This window comes from Amphibalanus amphitrite, unplaced genomic scaffold (assembly GCF_019059575.1).
Source record: "Amphibalanus amphitrite isolate SeventyFive unplaced genomic scaffold, NRLGWU_Aamphi_draft 000628F_arrow, whole genome shotgun sequence".
In the NCBI taxonomy this organism is placed as follows: domain Eukaryota; kingdom Metazoa; phylum Arthropoda; class Thecostraca; order Balanomorpha; family Balanidae; genus Amphibalanus; species Amphibalanus amphitrite.
In genome coordinates this window covers 349,496-366,307 of record NW_024882122.1, presented here as the reverse complement: position 1 = coordinate 366,307, position 16,812 = coordinate 349,496, and the positions used below count along the sequence as shown (strand labels likewise).

General features: G+C 50.6%; 3 protein-coding genes across 9 annotated transcripts; all 3 read right to left on the bottom strand.

Moving 5' to 3' along the window:
- Positions 1-270: 270 nt before the first annotated feature.
- LOC122363587 (protein FAM166B-like) lies at positions 271-2,349 on the bottom strand. 2 transcript variants are annotated; one of them, XM_043333046.1, is made up of 3 exons: positions 2,106-2,349; positions 1,605-1,659; positions 271-1,269 (listed from the first exon to the last, which is right to left on the bottom strand). In XM_043333046.1, exons 1-3 carry the CDS (start codon positions 2,153-2,155, stop codon positions 397-399), a joined length of 978 nt encoding a protein of 325 aa, XP_043188981.1. In that variant the 5' UTR covers positions 2,156-2,349; the 3' UTR covers positions 271-396. The 2 variants fall into 2 exon arrangements, with proteins under 2 accessions (XP_043188981.1, XP_043188982.1); XM_043333047.1 differs by having other exon boundaries at positions 1,641-1,659.
- Positions 2,350-4,969: 2,620 nt separating this feature from the next.
- On the bottom strand, positions 4,970-16,586 carry LOC122363586 (proline-rich protein PRCC-like). Of its 6 annotated transcripts, none has more exons than XM_043333041.1 (9): positions 16,553-16,586; positions 15,916-16,008; positions 8,763-8,855; positions 8,440-8,525; positions 7,777-8,234; positions 7,420-7,473; positions 6,782-7,192; positions 6,210-6,422; positions 4,970-5,166 (listed from the first exon to the last, which is right to left on the bottom strand). In XM_043333041.1, the coding sequence occupies exons 5-9, from the start codon at positions 8,143-8,145 to the stop codon at positions 5,080-5,082; spliced, it is 1,134 nt and encodes a 377-aa protein (XP_043188976.1). In that variant the 5' UTR covers positions 8,146-8,234; positions 8,440-8,525; positions 8,763-8,855; positions 15,916-16,008; positions 16,553-16,586; the 3' UTR covers positions 4,970-5,079. The 6 variants fall into 6 exon arrangements, with proteins under 6 accessions (XP_043188976.1, XP_043188975.1, XP_043188977.1 ...); XM_043333040.1 differs by having other exon boundaries at positions 16,541-16,559; XM_043333042.1 differs by lacking the exons at positions 8,440-8,525; positions 16,553-16,586 and having other exon boundaries at positions 15,916-16,071.
- LOC122363591 lies at positions 8,520-12,600 on the bottom strand. The gene is made up of 3 exons (XM_043333052.1): positions 9,737-12,600; positions 9,283-9,496; positions 8,520-8,525 (listed from the first exon to the last, which is right to left on the bottom strand). Exons 1-3 carry the CDS (start codon positions 12,598-12,600, stop codon positions 8,520-8,522), a joined length of 3,084 nt encoding a protein of 1,027 aa, XP_043188987.1.
- Positions 16,587-16,812: the final 226 nt, after the last annotated feature.

Here is a 16,812-nt window from a genome sequence, read left to right as displayed (position 1 = left end):
ATGTCAGGTTAGGTCAATCAGTAGGCATCCCGCCGGCTATTCATAGGTGTCGACCACTTCTGACAGTTCCGTAACATGTTGCCTGACATGGTCTGGACTTGGAGGAACAGGTCACAGTTCAAAGGTCATTTATGTCAGGCTCATGAAATTTTTAGGGCAGGTGTAAAAGTGATAAGCTCTGCAGTACTGAAAGTTTCGTCGTCGTCGGCCGCTTTTTTCGCGAGGTATTTGCCAAAAACCGAGGGGGAGGGGCACAACAAATGCATAACACACATCTAGATTGTGTATTTCATATGATTGACAAATGATGTTGGAGTAAAGTGGTGAATACATTGATGACGTTCAGTGAGATAGCCCAAACACGCTGTTCATTTTGGCGCCAGATTCAGCAAATTGTCATTTACGTTTGTTCATGTTGCGCGCGTTCAAAGTTTCACGACCGAATGTGCCTCCGAAACGGAACTGCTGATTGGGCACATGTCCACCGTAGGTGGGCAGAAGGCCCTCTTCAACTCGGTATATGGGGTGTGGATCCTTTCTCCGGAACATCTTCATTTTGCGCCGGGGTCCCTCTGCTCCCGAGCCGCCCGCCTGAGGCGCCCCAGCTAAGTCTGGACCCGCGCCGGCGCCGCTGAAGTCTGCCTCTGGGCTGTAGAAGCTGCCGGCCACTGCGCCCGTGCTCGAGCGGCCCGAGCCGGAGGCGCAGTCGCGCAGGATGGTCGGATCGTATTCGATGCCCACGTCGGCAATGTTGATGGTGCGCAGTGGCTCCTTACTACACTGCTGCAGCTGCTCCACGGGCGGATCAAAGTCGCGCTTCTTTGTGCTCACGATCACCGGCTTGCAGAAGTTTTGCTTCACGTTACACTGTAGATCGGTGAACTTGCGCAGGCCCTTGTTGCAGGTCAGTGGAAACACATTGCCGATAACGGACTGGGTATGCGGAACGAAGCCGGTGTAGCCAGACATGAAGAATTTTCTCGGGTCGTCGTTATCCATGTAGTAGGGTGACTCGGCGTAGTGGTAGGGAGCTTCCTTGTCGTACGGTCCGGTGTAAGGCACGGCGCCCTTAAAGCCCTGTTTGTTGCGGCTCCACAGCGGCACGGCACACTCGGGGTTGTAGCCGGGACGCTGGGGATTGCACGAGTGGCCGCCACTGTACTGGTTCATAAGCTGCTGCTGTTTCGCCACCTTATTCTGGTCACACACGAAGTGGTTGTTTGGCAGCAGGAGTCTTTCTGTGGCACATCCAGGAGGACCCGGTGGCATCTGGAATTAAGGGTAAGCGTCACCACGTTTAACATTATTTTAACGAGTTACGTCATGAGTGCACGAATATTTATTTGCATAAATATGCCATAAATAGCCTAGGCATTTTGGATGTACATCGCTTCAAATATTGGAATGGGCATCTCAATCCATTTCAATGACACCTTTTAGTTCGAATACAAATATTTTTTCTAGACCGACTGTCATGCATTTTTTTAGGTATAATGGTGTTTAATCGTTATGTGACCCACACATCGAGATAGATTGTCGTAAAGCATCCCCTGTCAGAAGGTGACCGACGTGAACCATCGGGATGGCACAAAGAACCACCATACCTGCTTAGGTGCTCCCTGAAACCCTAAGTTGATTACCTGCTGTTGGTGTCCGTCCCTGAAAAACAACAACCGATCATGCACATTGAGCACATTTGAAAACAAGTGATAACTGTTGTCAAAGGTTGCGGCTTTTATCTGCTGTAGTATTATTAGCTTAAAAATTGTCATGATACTTAATAACCAATTACTTCTTTATTCATCTGCAAATACATTTCATCACGTTGAGTGAATATCTGAAAAAGGAATCCATACCGAAAACACATTTGAAGTCAGATCATCATCATAAAATATGAAAAAGAGAAAGTGTCTGAAGAAACCAAAAACTTATGGGCTGAGTTTGATTTTGGACGTCATTTTTAACTTGAGAAGTAGCATAGAAGTTCACTCATTTGGATGTAAGGCCTTCATTTAACAGAATAATCTAAACTTTGTTTATAATCCAAAAAAGAGGGGCAACGGTAACTCTTTGCCCTAACAAAATAAAAGGTAAATGGTACTCACTCGGGCAGACAGACCGGCTGGTATTTGCAATCTCCATTTTGCGGCGGCATTGCTTTCTATTAGAGGTTAAAACCTACCTACCTAATAGTCGACAAAAATGAAAACAAAAATTTAATCTACAAATAATTATAACACAAAATTTATCAACAATTTCACTGAGAATTAACTTAAAATTTTAGCAATTCCAACACGACGACGACTAATTTGCAGGGAACATCGTGGACATATTTTTCTTTAGTTTATTGGTCGCGTGCAGGCGGGCTCGAGGCAAATTCTAAAACGTACTTTTGCCTTTTTAGCAAAACTGAAAATAGCAACGGTGTTTCCTATTCGGAGGGAGAAATATCTAATTTTGGTCCATTTTCGCTCATTTCCTAAAAAGAAATACAATTTAGAATTATGTTTACGTCAAAAGTTAACTACACATTTGTCCTTTACCGCGTCTATTTCATCATCGTGTCATTATCACTCCACAGAAATGCTTATAGTTTTCGGGGTCATTCTGCATCACGTCAAAGCAGTCGGGAGTTCACTAAAGAATTATTACGAAACAAGGAAATAATGTAAGCATTCACAGTCAAAGTACCTCCGTACCAAAGCAGTGGAGTGGACCAATCGTAACACGATGGCATCCATGGTAACACTTCGAGGAGAAAACGACCGCTTTTACGTCCCCCCCCCCCCTCAACCCAATACTCCTGGGTTACGCACTACGCAGCGTCAAGCGGTAAGAGGCTTTCGAGACGTAAGAGGCTTTCGAGATGAAGAACAGAAAAACAAAAGTGCTTTCGGATCACAAAAACGCCTAGTTCGGCCCGATATGAGCTGTCGTATGGCTGCAAGATATACATCGCACATGCATGTAGGCATTTAGCTCGGTGCTGAAAAAGACGCACAAAAAATAATAAGCTGTGCAGTGTGCAGCAAACGGTATGGTATGACGTTCATTATGTTGGGTTATGTATTGTTACATAGCGTAGCGTGGTCGGAGTGAGGCGCACCTCTCTACGCGCTGCTGAACGCGTCCGGCGGGAGGCGGCCCGCAGAGGCGCGTCCAGCAGCGCGCGGAGAGGTGCGCCTCACTCCGGACACGCAACGCAATGTAACAATACCTAACCCAATAATTGTAGCGTTTAATGGAACTTCAAACAAAGTTTCCCGCTTGGTACTACAAGGTCCGGCTCATACAAGGTGTATGAGCCGGACCAGACATGAACTCATTCAGTGGTTAGGCCGATGAGGATTGACGACACGGAAACGAGCACAACGATGTTGTGCTGCACTGCTTTCGAGCTCCATGGATCAGTCTGTGACAAATTGCAAACACCGTCCGTTCCCCGACCAACTACAGGGTGGAAAGTAATTACGCGAACATACTTTTTCGTCTTCTAGTAATGAAAAAAAACGGCGGTGACATAAACAATATATGTTTTACTTTATCCTTATCTAGTTGCGATGCATTGACATAGGCGTTCCGGCATGATTTACATCAGCATGTGAAGATCTGTTGGCCAAAGCTCAGCCCACACCTTATAGAGCTGTCCAGTGAGGTAATCGGTATTGGTGGCTCCTTGCAGCTTTTAGACGGTCTCCTGAGGAGTCATCTGGAGATTTTTAGTCGAATTGAGGCCCAGGCGTTTCCCAGATCAGCTTTTGTATGTCCTGAAGAAAAACAGGTTCTCACAGCACCAGTATTGCGTTTTGTTGGCCATGAAAGTAAGGATTTCACCAATCACGAAGAGCAGTTTCTTTGCGTCGGGCACAAAAGTGCGCTCAATCATTTTGCCCCTTTCGTTGCACGGTGGATTAGACAGAGACACTCGTCTTGGAGGATGTTCCACCGGTTGTATACTTTATTTTTAGTGACCTTTTTTAGCGCTACACGCAATTCTGACACCACCCGGGGGCTCGTGACCCACTGATGTGTTCCTTTGCCGGATGTTTGAAGGTTGGAACGGACGGGACATAGGACGCAACAGCAGCCCTCAGAGCAGTTGTTCTGCAGGTTTGACGGATGAAACAGTTTCACAGATGTCTCACCCAACCACAAATCCAGCTGCCTGTCCTCCTCTGTCCATCTTTGATTGTCTTTGAAAAGCTTCAATTAACAATTCTGCTGTTAATTTGTGAATTTTGGTCATCCCGAGGGTTTGTACGACTTAATTTTCGAATTTTTGCGTATTAATGTGCGAATCGTGATATCCTAGATCGGGTACCCGGCCAGAGTAAGCTATTTTGCCAGTTTTCGGGTCGTCTGGCGTCGTTTTGTCGCCGACATGGTGACCACCCATCCGGCGACAGAATTCGCCGAGGGGTTGCTGCCGCGGACGGCTTTGCTTTTTAAGTCCTCTCAAGTGTTACTATGTTAAAAAAAACGTATAATTGTGCAATGCTGGTGCTGAGACCGCTACGAATCCCTTCTCCGCCAGTCCAGCGAAAATAATCACAAACGCTTTCCCTGGCAGCTCCAAATTGAGCTCTTTGCCCATTTCGGTCTTGTGCAGCGTATGGTGTCTGCACCATTTTAAGTCGAGAGGTTGTTTAAGACCTTCCAGGTCATTGTTCAAAGTTAGGTCACTTTTGGTAGATGAGGCGACAACAAACACGACCAATTATGTTCCATGACAGCCCGTACTCATAAAAATGCTCCACTGACGGTCAAAATTGTAAGAAAATACATGTTCGCGTAATTACTTTCCACCCTGTATAGGCCCAATGCAACTCAATAAATATGGCAGTATCTACCGCTTGACCCAATTTGACTCCAACTCCCACTAACGACTGAAGACTCCGGCACCCCGCTAGACAGTGCACACTGCACAGTGCATAATGTAATGCATCTTCCGCCAAACACACCAAATCAATAATTCACAATAGTCTGTATTTATGACATTGACATGATGATGTATAACAGGCGACAACAATGACCCACACACACAGTTCGCGGACGTAGGGCGGCACTCACCAGGCGGCGCTAGAAGCCGTACTTTGTCCTATAGGCGTTCTTTGTGGCCCGGTTCTGCGCCCATTCGTTCTTCAGTTCCACCTCGCGTTCCTTGGCCTGTGGGTAGGGGAAGGGAGGGGTCAGACGATAAGCGGACAGACGGGGACAGTAAGACTACGGACAGTGGGGACGAGTGTGTGGGGGGAGGAAAGAATACAGACAGGGTGAGGGGACAGACAGGGAGTCAGACAGACTATTAGCAGGGGACGGACGAGGACAGCAAGATTACGGGAAGGGGAGGGGACGAGTGAGATGAGACTACGGCAGAGAACGGACCGGGACAGTGAGACTACGGACAGGGACAGTGAGACTACGGACAGGGACAGCGAGACTACGGCGGGGGACGGACCGGGGCAGTGAGGCCCACATATAAGGGCAGGCATTAGAACCGAGGGCAGGAAGAGCAGGGATAGAGGAAGTGAGCCACCAGACACAGACGAACAGAGGACCGACAGTGGAACCGAGAGGCTCGAACGGTAAGTAGGAGCGAGACACCGAACAGACCGACACACTTTGTCAGCCTCGTTCGTTTCGGTGTCCGCTCTCAAAGCGGATACCGAAACCGAGGGCCTACAACATGGCAGGGTGGAAAGACGATGACCGGACAGATTGTGACGACAGCTCTGGAAACGACAGGCTGGTGGTACCGAGGGTCTGCGGGAGCGATCAAACTGACGGGGTAAGTCTTATCTGACAGTGGTGATATTATCGTCAACTGTTGCCACTTTACTAAGATAACGCCGAACATAACAAACTATCCAGCAATGACTTGAACCTGAGCCTCCGCATCCCGATTCAATTCCAAATCACCAGCCCAAACTAGCACTCTCCCCAGCCTGGTCTTGATGAGCACAACAGCCCGTCACCTGTGTGGCAGCGGTCTGTTCCGCCTGTGCCCCTGACTGTATTATCTGTCCGTCATTAACCCCCCCCCCCCAGACCACGCCATCTATTCGTGGCCACAGTCGGGCGTTCCACCGCACACGGTGCATCCATGCTGTACTAGCTGTATGCACACACAACGCCCCGACTCCACTGTCTATCCGTCCCTGACCCTACCGGACCGCGCCACCTATTCGCCCAGCGGTCGGTTGTCTCACCTGATGTGCCAGGTAGGTGATCTGATGCTTGCGCCGCTGCTGCGACGTCGGATCGTCCGCCGACTTCTGCGGCCGACGGACCACCTTCTCCTCCGTCAGCTGCTTCGTCATCCACTCGTCACGGTCCGGCAGGATGTCGTCCTGGTTGACGTCAATGAACTGGATGTCCTCAGGAGCCTCACGCCGGCCGCGTCGCCCGCGCAGGTGCTGCAGCTGCGAACGGCACGTAAGGCGAGGGACTGTCAGCATAGGGCGGTGAAACGAGGGATGGTTGGATACACACGCTGGCCTCAGATTCGGTGTGAAACCCCAATAGGTAACAAAACTCTGACTTATGCTTAAATTAGCTTTCCACTTGACTGTCGTTTCGCAGGCGTAAAAATAACGTATTCAGGGTGCAAGACCCAATTTGCATCAAAATGATGAAGTGACTGCTAAACAATCTCAAGCAATGGATGATTTTATCGATGTCTGGGCATCATCGCGTGAATGATGTTGCAAAGCAACATACGTCATTGTTTTCTCAGTACACCTGCTGCTGAAACGTTCTGACAAACTCTCTGCACACTTACCGCCTCTGCGGGCATATCCAACTGGGCGGCAGCCGACTGGGGCCACTGTGACCCGGCGGCGGTCGGCGGGGGCGCCCCCTCCATCGGCTCCGGACTGGGCGACCGGCGCCGCGCCGCCGCCGCCGCCTCCTGCTCGCGCTCGCTGAATGTGAGCGGTCCGGCGGCCGGTCCGACTGGCAGCGCCGGCAGCGACGGGCCCTCCTCCGACAGGGAGAAGAAGTCGCCGCCACCGCCCTCCTCGTCATCCGAGTCGGCGGCGGCCGGCGCCGGCGGCGGCACGCGCGGGGGCGCGGGTGCCGCGCGCCGCGGCGCCGCCGGTCGGGACACCGAGTGGGGCACCAGCGCGCGGCCCAACTCCTTGGTGGTGGCTGCCTTGGGTGGCGGCAGCAGTGAGAACAGCCCAGACCCTTTCTGAGGAGAAAACCATGAAGCAGTTAGCAGACATGTGGCTGATATTTGTACTAATGCTGAGATCAACTCTTATCTTTGGCATAAATCAATTATTAGTAGCATAAATCCATTAGTTAAGCATCATAAATCAATAACATATACAATCTTATTCAAATGGAGCATATCAAAGATGCATGTGATGGCAAAAACCTACCGCCATCAGGTTAATGCTATATGCCCAACCTCACCTGCGATGGCTTCATTTTCTTGGCAGCAGGCTCCTCCTCCTCCTCATCCTTAAACTGAAAATAAAATGAGGCATGGCTCTTGTGCATTCAATAAAACACTCATAGAACAAGTCCTGACAACTATACTCCTAATTCATGCTGAAATTTATGCAAGCACAATGTAAAATAGCAATGACAATGAGTACAACTATAAGGTCCAAAACATAGTGATAAAGGCTCATGAAATACAAGAGTTCAAGAAAAAAATCATCACTACTTCTAAATCCAGCTGTGTTCTGGTATATATCTAACTGTGATTATATTACATTAGCACATATTTATGTCAAGATAACATATTGACATTGAGCAAAACCTAACCTGTGATAATGATGGTATGGATATTTTCACAGGTTGGTTCTTCTTTGGAGGTTTTTCAGCCTGTATTTTGCTAGCCAATGGAACATCATCCACAACATCATCTGCCTGGAATAGACTTCCAGACACACTGTCTTCTCTGCCTTCAGCCTGTGGCAGTGAAGATGTCACTGTTGCATGGGCCACTAGGTCATCCTCCTCATCTTCAATCAGATCTACACCAGACTTCAGTTGACCTTGTGAAGAGCTTGAAGATGGAGTGGGACCAGGAGCTGGCTGACTCAACTGATTGCTGTTCACATTGCCAGCCTCTTCTGGTTCAGACTCACTTTCATCACTGCTGGCATAGGCAGCAAGGCTAGCCAATGACATCTTGTATGCAGTCAATTGTCTACTCTATTTCCTTTTTATGGCAGGTATTTCTGCTCCCCTTTTCATTAATATTCACTTCAAGATGAGATCTGTAAGCCAAGTAAAGAGTCCACTGAGATGTAGCAAAAGCAGAAGATGTAAAGAAATGTCTCCTGCCGAAAGCTGTGAAAATAGCAAAACTAGGACATAGTCAGAGATTTCAGAATTGCCTGTTCATGTGAAATTTGTGATGCAGTAATATCATTCATTTGAATTAACTCAACATAAGTGATCCGGCCAACAGGAAAAAACTACCAGGGCAGAGTTCTACAAGATTTATTGTGATCAGGGCTTGTAGTCGGTGGGCCCACAGTAGTCGCAGACCGTGATGACCGTTATAACTGTGGGGACAACGGACGAAAGGTGTAATACATCCGGCACATAACCAATCGCCGCAGTAGGGGGTAGCACATGAACGAGCGAACAGATCATGTTGGTTACTAAGAAACTGAACTCAAACTCTAAGCACCGCTCCTTTAAATATACCAGACTGGCTGATTAAATAATCCAATCACACAGTATCGCGCTGTCTAGCCAGTGCCAGTAGTGCCTATCGAAGAGATATAAGTGAGACTCACTTCGTCCGGGATTGTGAGTGGTCGTGCGTGCAGTCAATGTGGCTACCAAGCACAGTAGTCAGCTATCAGAGGCAAGGCACACATATGCGACACCTGAAAGACAAATGCCAGTCAAAAACAAATCCGTATATCTTGATGCGGTTAGCCGCTGGGGCGGGAACATGGCTCCCCAAAATTACGGTACTTATACCTAATTTTCCATCACTTTTCCACACAGAACGTGAATAGCAGAGACGTTGTCTGCTATATACAAAACGCAGTCTGTTATACAATGGCACGCGTGATTCACATTTCGCAGCAACAACACGCTGTCACAAATCGATCACGGCGTCACTGTGACACATTATCACAATAGTGTCGATGACACTTTGTCACCGGAACTTGCGCAGCGCACACGAACGCAAGGAAAATAAACAAGGCTCCTCGACTGGGAATCACCCTACGACTTCAGCATGCGGATGACTTTGTGTATCGGTCTGTCATATTCAGCACGGCCGATACGCACTCGGACACTTCGTACCAGTCCATCACTGCTCGGGTACGTGGAAACCACGCGGCCCAGAGGCCAGCTGCATCGCGGGGCGTCAGCGTCGACGATGATCACGACGTCGCCTGGCTCGAGATTCAGCTCCGTCCGGTTCCACTTGCGACGCTCTTGGAGAGTTGGCAGAAACTCCCGCCTCCAGCGGAGCCAGAACTGGTTGGAGAGATACTGGACCCTCCTCCAGCGTTGTCTGACGTACAGGTCCGGGCGGTCGAAGTTCCCCGGCAGAGGGAGAACTACCTTCTGTTTCAAGGTGAGTAGTTGACTAGGGGTGATAGGCTCTACTACATCTGAGTCAGTCATGCATGCATAGGACAGGGGGCGGCTGTTAACTACGGCTTCGGCTTCTGTCATGACCGTTCGAAGAAGTTCGTCGTCGATCTGGAGTCCCACATCTTGGAACAGGCTGTTGAGAGCGGCGCGAACAGACCGTATCTGGCGCTCCCAGGCGCCGCCCATGTGACTAGCCCGTGGGGTGATGTGGTCGAATTCCACGAGGTCGCAGTTGTCCTTCAGGATGGTCCTCCTGACCTGATCTCGGTCCATCTCGTTGAGTGCTGCCATGAGATATCCCTCGCCACCGATGAAATTCGTGGCGTTGTCGCAGAAGAGCTTTCTGACTGGTCCCCTCCGACTAACAAAACGTCGGTAGGCGTTGATGAAAGCGTCTGCAGTCAGCGAGTTCAGAGTCTCGAGGTGAACGGCTCTCGAGCTCATGCACGTAAACACGATGCCCCATCTCTTCAGCTCGCTGCGACGCTCTTTGATGATGAAGGGTCCGAAACAGTCACATCCGGAATAGGTGAACGGTTCCATCTGTCCCACTCTCTCCTCCGGCAGGTCTGCCATCTTCTGGCCGCACGGTGTTCCTCTGAGCTTGATGCATTTGACGCACTTCTGTATGTACCGAGATACCGCCGTTCTTCCGTGAAGAATCCAAAATCCGGACAGCCGAATCTCGCTCAGCGTCATCGTTCGGCCTGAGTGCTTGGTCTTTTCATGGAAGTGCGCGATGATGAGGCGGCTGACGTGGTGATCCTTTGGCAGTATCACAGGGTGTGCCGTCTCCAGGGGCAGATCGCTTCTCCTCAGCCGTCCGCCTACTCGCAAGAGTCCATCTCTGGCAAGAAACGGGTCCAGACGGCGCACGCTGCTCCGCTTCTTGACTTGTTTCCGATCTGTCGTCGGATCCTCTTGAGTTGCCAGGTTCACCAACTCCTCTTCGAATTCATCTTCCTGAACGTTCTTCAGAATGGTCACTTCTGCGTCGTTCAGCTCATCTGTGTCAATGGGCATGTCTGTCAGCGATTTGCTCTCCTCCATACCTTCAGTGGTTGTGCTGCAGGTCCGCTTTTGCCTGATTCGGTTCAGGAGTCGTCGTCTGTATCGTAGGCAGATCGCTACTGCCTTCTTGGCGCGGAACCAGCTTGAAAAGGGAACAAGTCGGCTTGACAGATCAAACTTGGCGTCGTCTTGTCGGCTGCTGGTGACCAACACTCTTGTTTTCTTCACCTCTGGATCGTCTTCTTGTACCTCGACGAACCGTGGTTCTGCTGAGAGCTCTGCCGAATCCATCAAGAACTTGGGTCCGTGCCACCAGAGGTCACAGTTCTTGAGCTCACTTGCATCGAGGCCACGGGAGGCCAGATCTGCTGGATTGTCCTCAGATTTCACGAATCTCCATTGGTCCGGGACAGTGTGTTCCCGTATCTGTTGAACTCGGTTAGCAACGAAAACTTGAAACCTTCTGCTTTCATTGCCGATATAACCGAGCACGACCATGCTGTCGGTCCAGAAGAAGTGGCGCAGGTTCCGGATGTTGAGCTTCTTGTCCAAGAAGCTCGCGACCTTCACGGAGAGGACCGCCGCGGTCAGCTCGAGCCGCGGGATCGTGACTGCCCGCTTGGGCGTCACCTTCGCCTTGCTGATCACGAGACCCGAACAGATGTGTCCAAGCTCATCGATGGTTCGCAGGTAGGTAACCTGACCGTAGCCAGATGTACTTGCATCGGAGAAGTGATGCAACTCGTAAATCTTGATCTTGCCCTTGTTGGAGACGTAGCGTCTGGGGACAGAGATGTCGGAAAGCAAGCATATACTTTCCCTCCACTGCAGCCAGCGCACGGCGACGTCTTCTGCCACAGGTTCGTCCCAGTCATAGCCGTCACAGCAGAGGAGCTTCACGAACTGCTTGCCTTTCAGGATTACCGGAGATATCAGACCGACTGGATCGTACAGTGAACTCACCGTCGACAGAATGCCCCGTCTTGTAATGGGCTTGTCTGCAAGGTCCACGTTGATGTGCAGTGTGTCTGTTTCGGTGTTCCACTTCAGTCCGAGTGCTTGCTCGTAAGTAGGGTGGTGCAGACTGACGTCTACTGATGTCATTCCCTTAGAGACACTGTCAGGGGGAAGGCTAGCGACGACAGAGGGGTCGTTGGAAACAAACTTGTTGAGTTTGAATCCTCCATCTGCGCACAGGTGGATCGTGTCCATGGCTAGACGCGCAGCAGTGTCGGCATCCGGAACGCTGATGAGCCCATCGTCCACGTAGAAGTTGTGTCTGACAAAATCTGCCGCTTCTTTCCCGTACTTCTGCTCGTACGTGTCTGCCGTAGCGTTCAGGGCGTACATCGCGCATGCGGGGGAGGAGACCGCGCCGAAGAGATGAGTCTTCATCCGATACTGGACGGGCTCTCCGGATAAGTCGCCGTTTTCCCACCACAGGAATCTGAGCAGATCCCTGTGCTGCTCAGTCACGAGCACCTGATTAAACATCTCCTGGATGTCGCAGCTGATCGCCACTTCATCTTTTCTGAAGCGGATGATTACGCCCAGCAGATTGTTGATGAAGTCTGGTCCTTGGAGAAGGCTGTTATTCAGCGAGAATCCTTGGTATTCAGCGCTGCAGTCGTAGACGACTCTGATTTTCCCTTTCTTTGCGTGGTAGACACCGTGGTGAGGGACGAACCAGACCCTTCCATCGTCGTTTCCCAGTTCGTCTTCTGGCACCCGCTCCGCATATCCCTTGTTGAACGAGTCGGCCATGAACTTGTTGTAGTCATCGCTGAACTTCTTGTCGTTAGCGAGTCTTCTTTTCAGGCAGAAAAGCCGCTTCAATGCCAGCTTCTTGTTGTCTGGGAACTTCACATTCTGGTCCTTCAGAGGAAGTGGTCCTTCGAAGTGTTTGTCGGCTCTCTGATGGAAGTTCTCCTCCATTATCCTCAAGAATCGTCGGTCTTCTTGTGATACCTTCTTCTCCGTGTGTTCGTCACGAAAGTCGGCCTCGAACATGCGTGCGACTTCCAGTGGACTTACTTCTCGTGCCTGAGTTTTGAGTACGAAGTGACACGTCTTCGACTCTGCCGCCTGTACGCAGTGGCATGTTGGAGCAGATGTGGATCCCTCAACGAATCCCACAACGCTCCATCCCAGTTCTGTTCTGATTGCCCATGGGTCTTCGCCGCTTCCTGGAACAATCTCTCTCGGCTTCACTGCGCGGGGGCAGTTCATACCGATAAGTAGTCCGATGTCTGCGTCCGGTAGGTGAGGAGGAAGATCTTCCATCAGATGCTCGAGATGCTTCCACTTTTGCAGCGTGGTTGTTCGAGGGATGAGGTGTCTCTCCGCTGGTATCTCGACCCGTGTGTAGGTGGCTGGAAGGTTGATGCGGTCGGTGGTCGTGAGCCCTTGGACCGAAAGTCCCGTCACTCTGAGGCTGTCCACCGTTGCCTTTCCAGCCATGGTGCTGAGTTGAAGCGCAATCTTCTCTCCTCTGCCTCCAACTTTCTGCAGCGTTGTTTCGGTCATGAAACACGCATCTGACTGCGGGTCAAGAACTGCGTAGACGATTGCCTGTCGATTAGGGTCGTCCTCGCTTCGAAGAATGACGGGAACAATCATGGTGTGAAGACAGGCTGATTTCTGACAATCGCCCTCAACCGCCACCTTGAATGTGGTTGCACGAGTTTCCGGAGTGCCGTCGCTTGAGCCTGCTGGCCTCTTCACCGGAGTCGACGCCGTGTTCTTCTCTCTTGAGTCGCTGTGCAACAGCGTTGGGTGAGAGTAACCACACTTCTCACATCTTCTCCTGCTTCGGCATTCCTTCCAAATGTGACCGTGGCGGAGACAGCCTCTACAGAGTCCATGTCGCTTGACCGCCTCGTGCCTCTCTTCTGATGTCATGGCCTTGAAGTCCTTGCATGTCTCGATAGAGTGCTGCTGTCCACAGATCTTGCATGGCCAAGGAGGCCGTGGCTTCGCTGACGGTGGAGTTCGGTGCTTCGGGGCGTCAGCCGGTTCATCTGATGCTGCCAAAGAAATGAAGGTGTGAGCGCTTTCCTTGCGGCTGACACGACCTCTGGCTGGTGTGTCTCGACCCGAAGTCGAAAATACATCTGGTGTGCCGTCGACCGGTCCACAGGCGATCCTAGCCTCCCTGTTCAGGAAACTCACAAACTCTTCGAACGGCGGGTAGCCCGGTTGAGTCCCCGCGTCAGGCTCGAACAGTCTCTTGTCGACGACACGCCTCCACTTGTCCACGATGTGTTTAGGCAGTTTCCGCAGGATCTCGTTGTTCTGGTTGCAGTCGTTAAGAGATTCGAGACCCGATACGTGATGTGAGACCGCGAGGCAGCTATCCAGGTAGTCCGCCAATCGTCTTAGACCGCTCCCATCACCAGCGCGCACCGGTGGCCACTCCTTCAGCTTCTTGCGGTACGTGCGTGAGACGATGAAGTCATTTCCGTAGCGGTCGTACAGCTTCTTCTTCGCTTGATTGTACGCGTCTGCTGACCTAAGGAGAAGAAATCCTTCAATCACTGTTCTCGCTTCTCCTCCGGTGTACCTGGAGAGGTAGTGCAGTCGTTCTGTCGCCGATGACGTTCTGCTCTCGATGAAGCTCTCGAAGGCCTTCACCCAGGGATGAAACCTCTCGACGCTTCCCTGGAAGACCTCTGGTTCCAGCGCTGGAAGCTGGCCTCTTCGCTGCTCTGCGAACAGATCTGATAAGTTAGTGGGTCCCGCAGCTAGCGTCCCGGAGCTACGTTCTACATTTAGCTGCTCCTCTGGCTCTATCATCGCGCTGGGCCTGAAGATACGTGCGCCAGGGTTCAGCCCATGATGAAGTGTAGTCGATTCAGGCCCGTCAGCTACGCTAATGTGAGCGCTGCCGCCCTGCGCAGATGACAGAGGCGCTGCTCCGGCATCTGCCACGCTGAGCGAAACGCTGGCGCGCTGAGAGGAAGATATATCGCCGCGAACTTCGCTGGTTGTCACGGGAGCACCTGCACTTCGAACAGGTCCTACTTGGATTGACTCCGCTGGAGCTGTCACGTCATTCTCCGCAGGTAGTCTGTAGGTCTTTCCGTCTTCCAACTCCATCTCAAATTTGTGCAGTGCCTTACTCTGCTCTTCCACAGTGCTGAGCTCCACTTCCAGTTCAAGATCCTCCTCTTTCCACTTGATGGCCTGTTTCTCTTGTTCGATTTCTCGTCTTCTCAGCATAGCCGCTTGTCTCGCTCGCAGGGCTGCTTTCTGATGTTCGTCTTGCATTTGCAGGATCTTCAAGGAGGCTCGAACAGAAGCAACCGATGTCGATGTCCGAGAGTTCCCACTGCGACCGGTCACCGACGGAGCTCGGGCTTCTGTGCTCCTCAGTTTCTCCAGGGCTTCTTGCATCTGCAAGTTGAGTGCTTGAAACTGTTCAATGTCTCTCTGAAGGAGGGCGACCTCGTCTGATGGCAGCAGGATTCTCAGGTCTGACAGAGTCTGAAGAAGATTCACATAGCAATGGGTCCACTCCTTCAGTTCTGGTTTTCCCAAGTCTGGGGCGATAGTGCCATCGTCCTCCACCATCTTCTCAGTGTGCCTTTTCAGCTCCTTGAGCTGCCTCTTGAACACCTTCGTCTTCATCTCCTTCTGGTGTTCTCTTCCTGCCTCAGTTAGGCGCACCTGTCGTCTACTTGCAGATGTCTGTTCCTGGTTCTCTTCCCCGTCCATAATCGTATAGTTCAGGGGGACTGGGAGTTAGCTGAGGTCTACACTCCACTGCACCTGAATCGTTAGTAGACAACTGCCTTTCCAACTACAAATAGGTCTCCAGATAATGAAGAATGAGTGACACGATGTCAGGCTAGACAGCCCTCAGGTTAGGATCAAATGTGAGGATCATCTCTACTGGCCGTGAACATCAATCTACTGTGTCACCACTCTACTGATGGGCAACACCACCACCTCACAACAGGTGGAAGAATTATAACTGATCCGGCCAACAGGAAAAAACTACCAGGGCAGAGTTCTACAAGATTTATTGTGATCAGGGCTTGTAGTCGGTGGGCCCACAGTAGTCGCAGACCGTGATGACCGTTATAACTGTGGGGACAACGGACGAAAGGTGTAATACATCCGGCACATAACCAATCGCCGCAGTAGGGGGTAGCACATGAACGAGCGAACAGATCATGTTGGTTACTAAGAAACTGAACTCAAACTCTAAGCACCGCTCGTTTAAATATACCAGACTGGCTGATTAAATAATCCAATCACACAGTATCGCGCTGTCTAGCCAGTGCCAGTAGTGCCTATCGAAGAGATATAAGTGAGACTCACTTCGTCCGGGATTGTGAGTGGTCGTGCGTGCAGTCAATGTGGCTACCAAGCACAGTAGTCAGCTATCAGAGGCAAGGCACACATATGCGACACCTGAAAGACAAATGCCAGTCAAAAACAAATCCGTATATCTTGATGCGGTTAGCCGCTGGGGCGGGAACAATAAGGGAGCATTCTGCCATTACATATCAACATTAATTTGACGTTTTATCACATAATTCAGAAAGTACATAGGCATCACGCATCAGCATACTATGCAGAATAAGTTACATACTGATCACGGTCATAGATACTACAATACCGATAAACATGCATGCATTGTTTTTGGGCTCTTGAAGTAGTGCAATTTGTGAGTTTCTAGCAACTGCACATATTTCTGACTGGCTCAGGGTCATTGGCCATGAGCGAGCCAGGGTATATACAAATAGTTCAAGTTGCTGTTGTTCTATATACCCTGGCTCGCTCAGCCACTTGCGGTGCAAAACCATGCGACTGAGTGGAAGTAAGATATATTGTGCACAGTCCCTGAGCTTGCACACAAATAACTAGACTGCGCATAACACGGATCACAGACAAACAAAAAATCCAGTCCACACACAGGTCACCCACAAGTCCCCCAGCATACACGGTTTCATACGAAATCTGGCGCAATGTTTGTTTGCTTCTGAACTTGTACAGTTCAAGTTATTGCTGTGAACTCTTGAAGTGGGAGTGTTTCAATAACAATTTGTGGCTTATTTGAGTTTCTTTATACAAACATAGAATAGTATTATTAAACATTGTGTGGAAACTGCAAATACTGATATGATCAGTTACTTACCCCGCGTTCGATGTCTCGCGGACGACGAAGGTTCTATGCCGTCCAGCCAATCACGTTCCATAACCGCAGCCGAGCCC

Excerpts from the sequence above, each read along its gene's own strand:
- LOC122363586 (XM_043333041.1), bottom strand. The coding sequence starts at position 8,145 with ATGTCATTGGCTAGCCTTGCTGCCTATGCCAGCAGTGATGAAAGTGAG. Across the intron at positions 7,193-7,419 it reads AGAAAATGAAGCCATCGCAG|AAAGGGTCTGGGCTGTTCTC; the intron begins GTGAGGTTGGGC and ends TTTTCTCCTCAG. Across the intron at positions 5,167-6,209 it reads TCACCTACCTGGCACATCAG|GCCAAGGAACGCGAGGTGGA; the intron begins GTGAGACAACCG and ends CCCTACCCACAG.
- LOC122363591 (XM_043333052.1), bottom strand. The coding sequence starts at position 12,600 with ATGTTCGAGGCCGACTTTCGTGACGAACACACGGAGAAGAAGGTATCA. Across the intron at positions 9,497-9,736 it reads GCCTGGGAGCGCCAGATACG|ACAACGCTGGAGGAGGGTCC; the intron begins GTCTGTTCGCGC and ends CCTGTACGTCAG.
- LOC122363587 (XM_043333046.1), bottom strand. The coding sequence starts at position 2,155 with ATGCCGCCGCAAAATGGAGATTGCAAATACCAGCCGGTCTGTCTGCCC. Across the intron at positions 1,660-2,105 it reads CAGCCGGTCTGTCTGCCCGA|GGACGGACACCAACAGCAGG; the intron begins GTGAGTACCATT and ends GTTGTTTTTCAG. Across the intron at positions 1,270-1,604 it reads TTCAGGGAGCACCTAAGCAG|ATGCCACCGGGTCCTCCTGG; the intron begins GTATGGTGGTTC and ends CCTTAATTCCAG.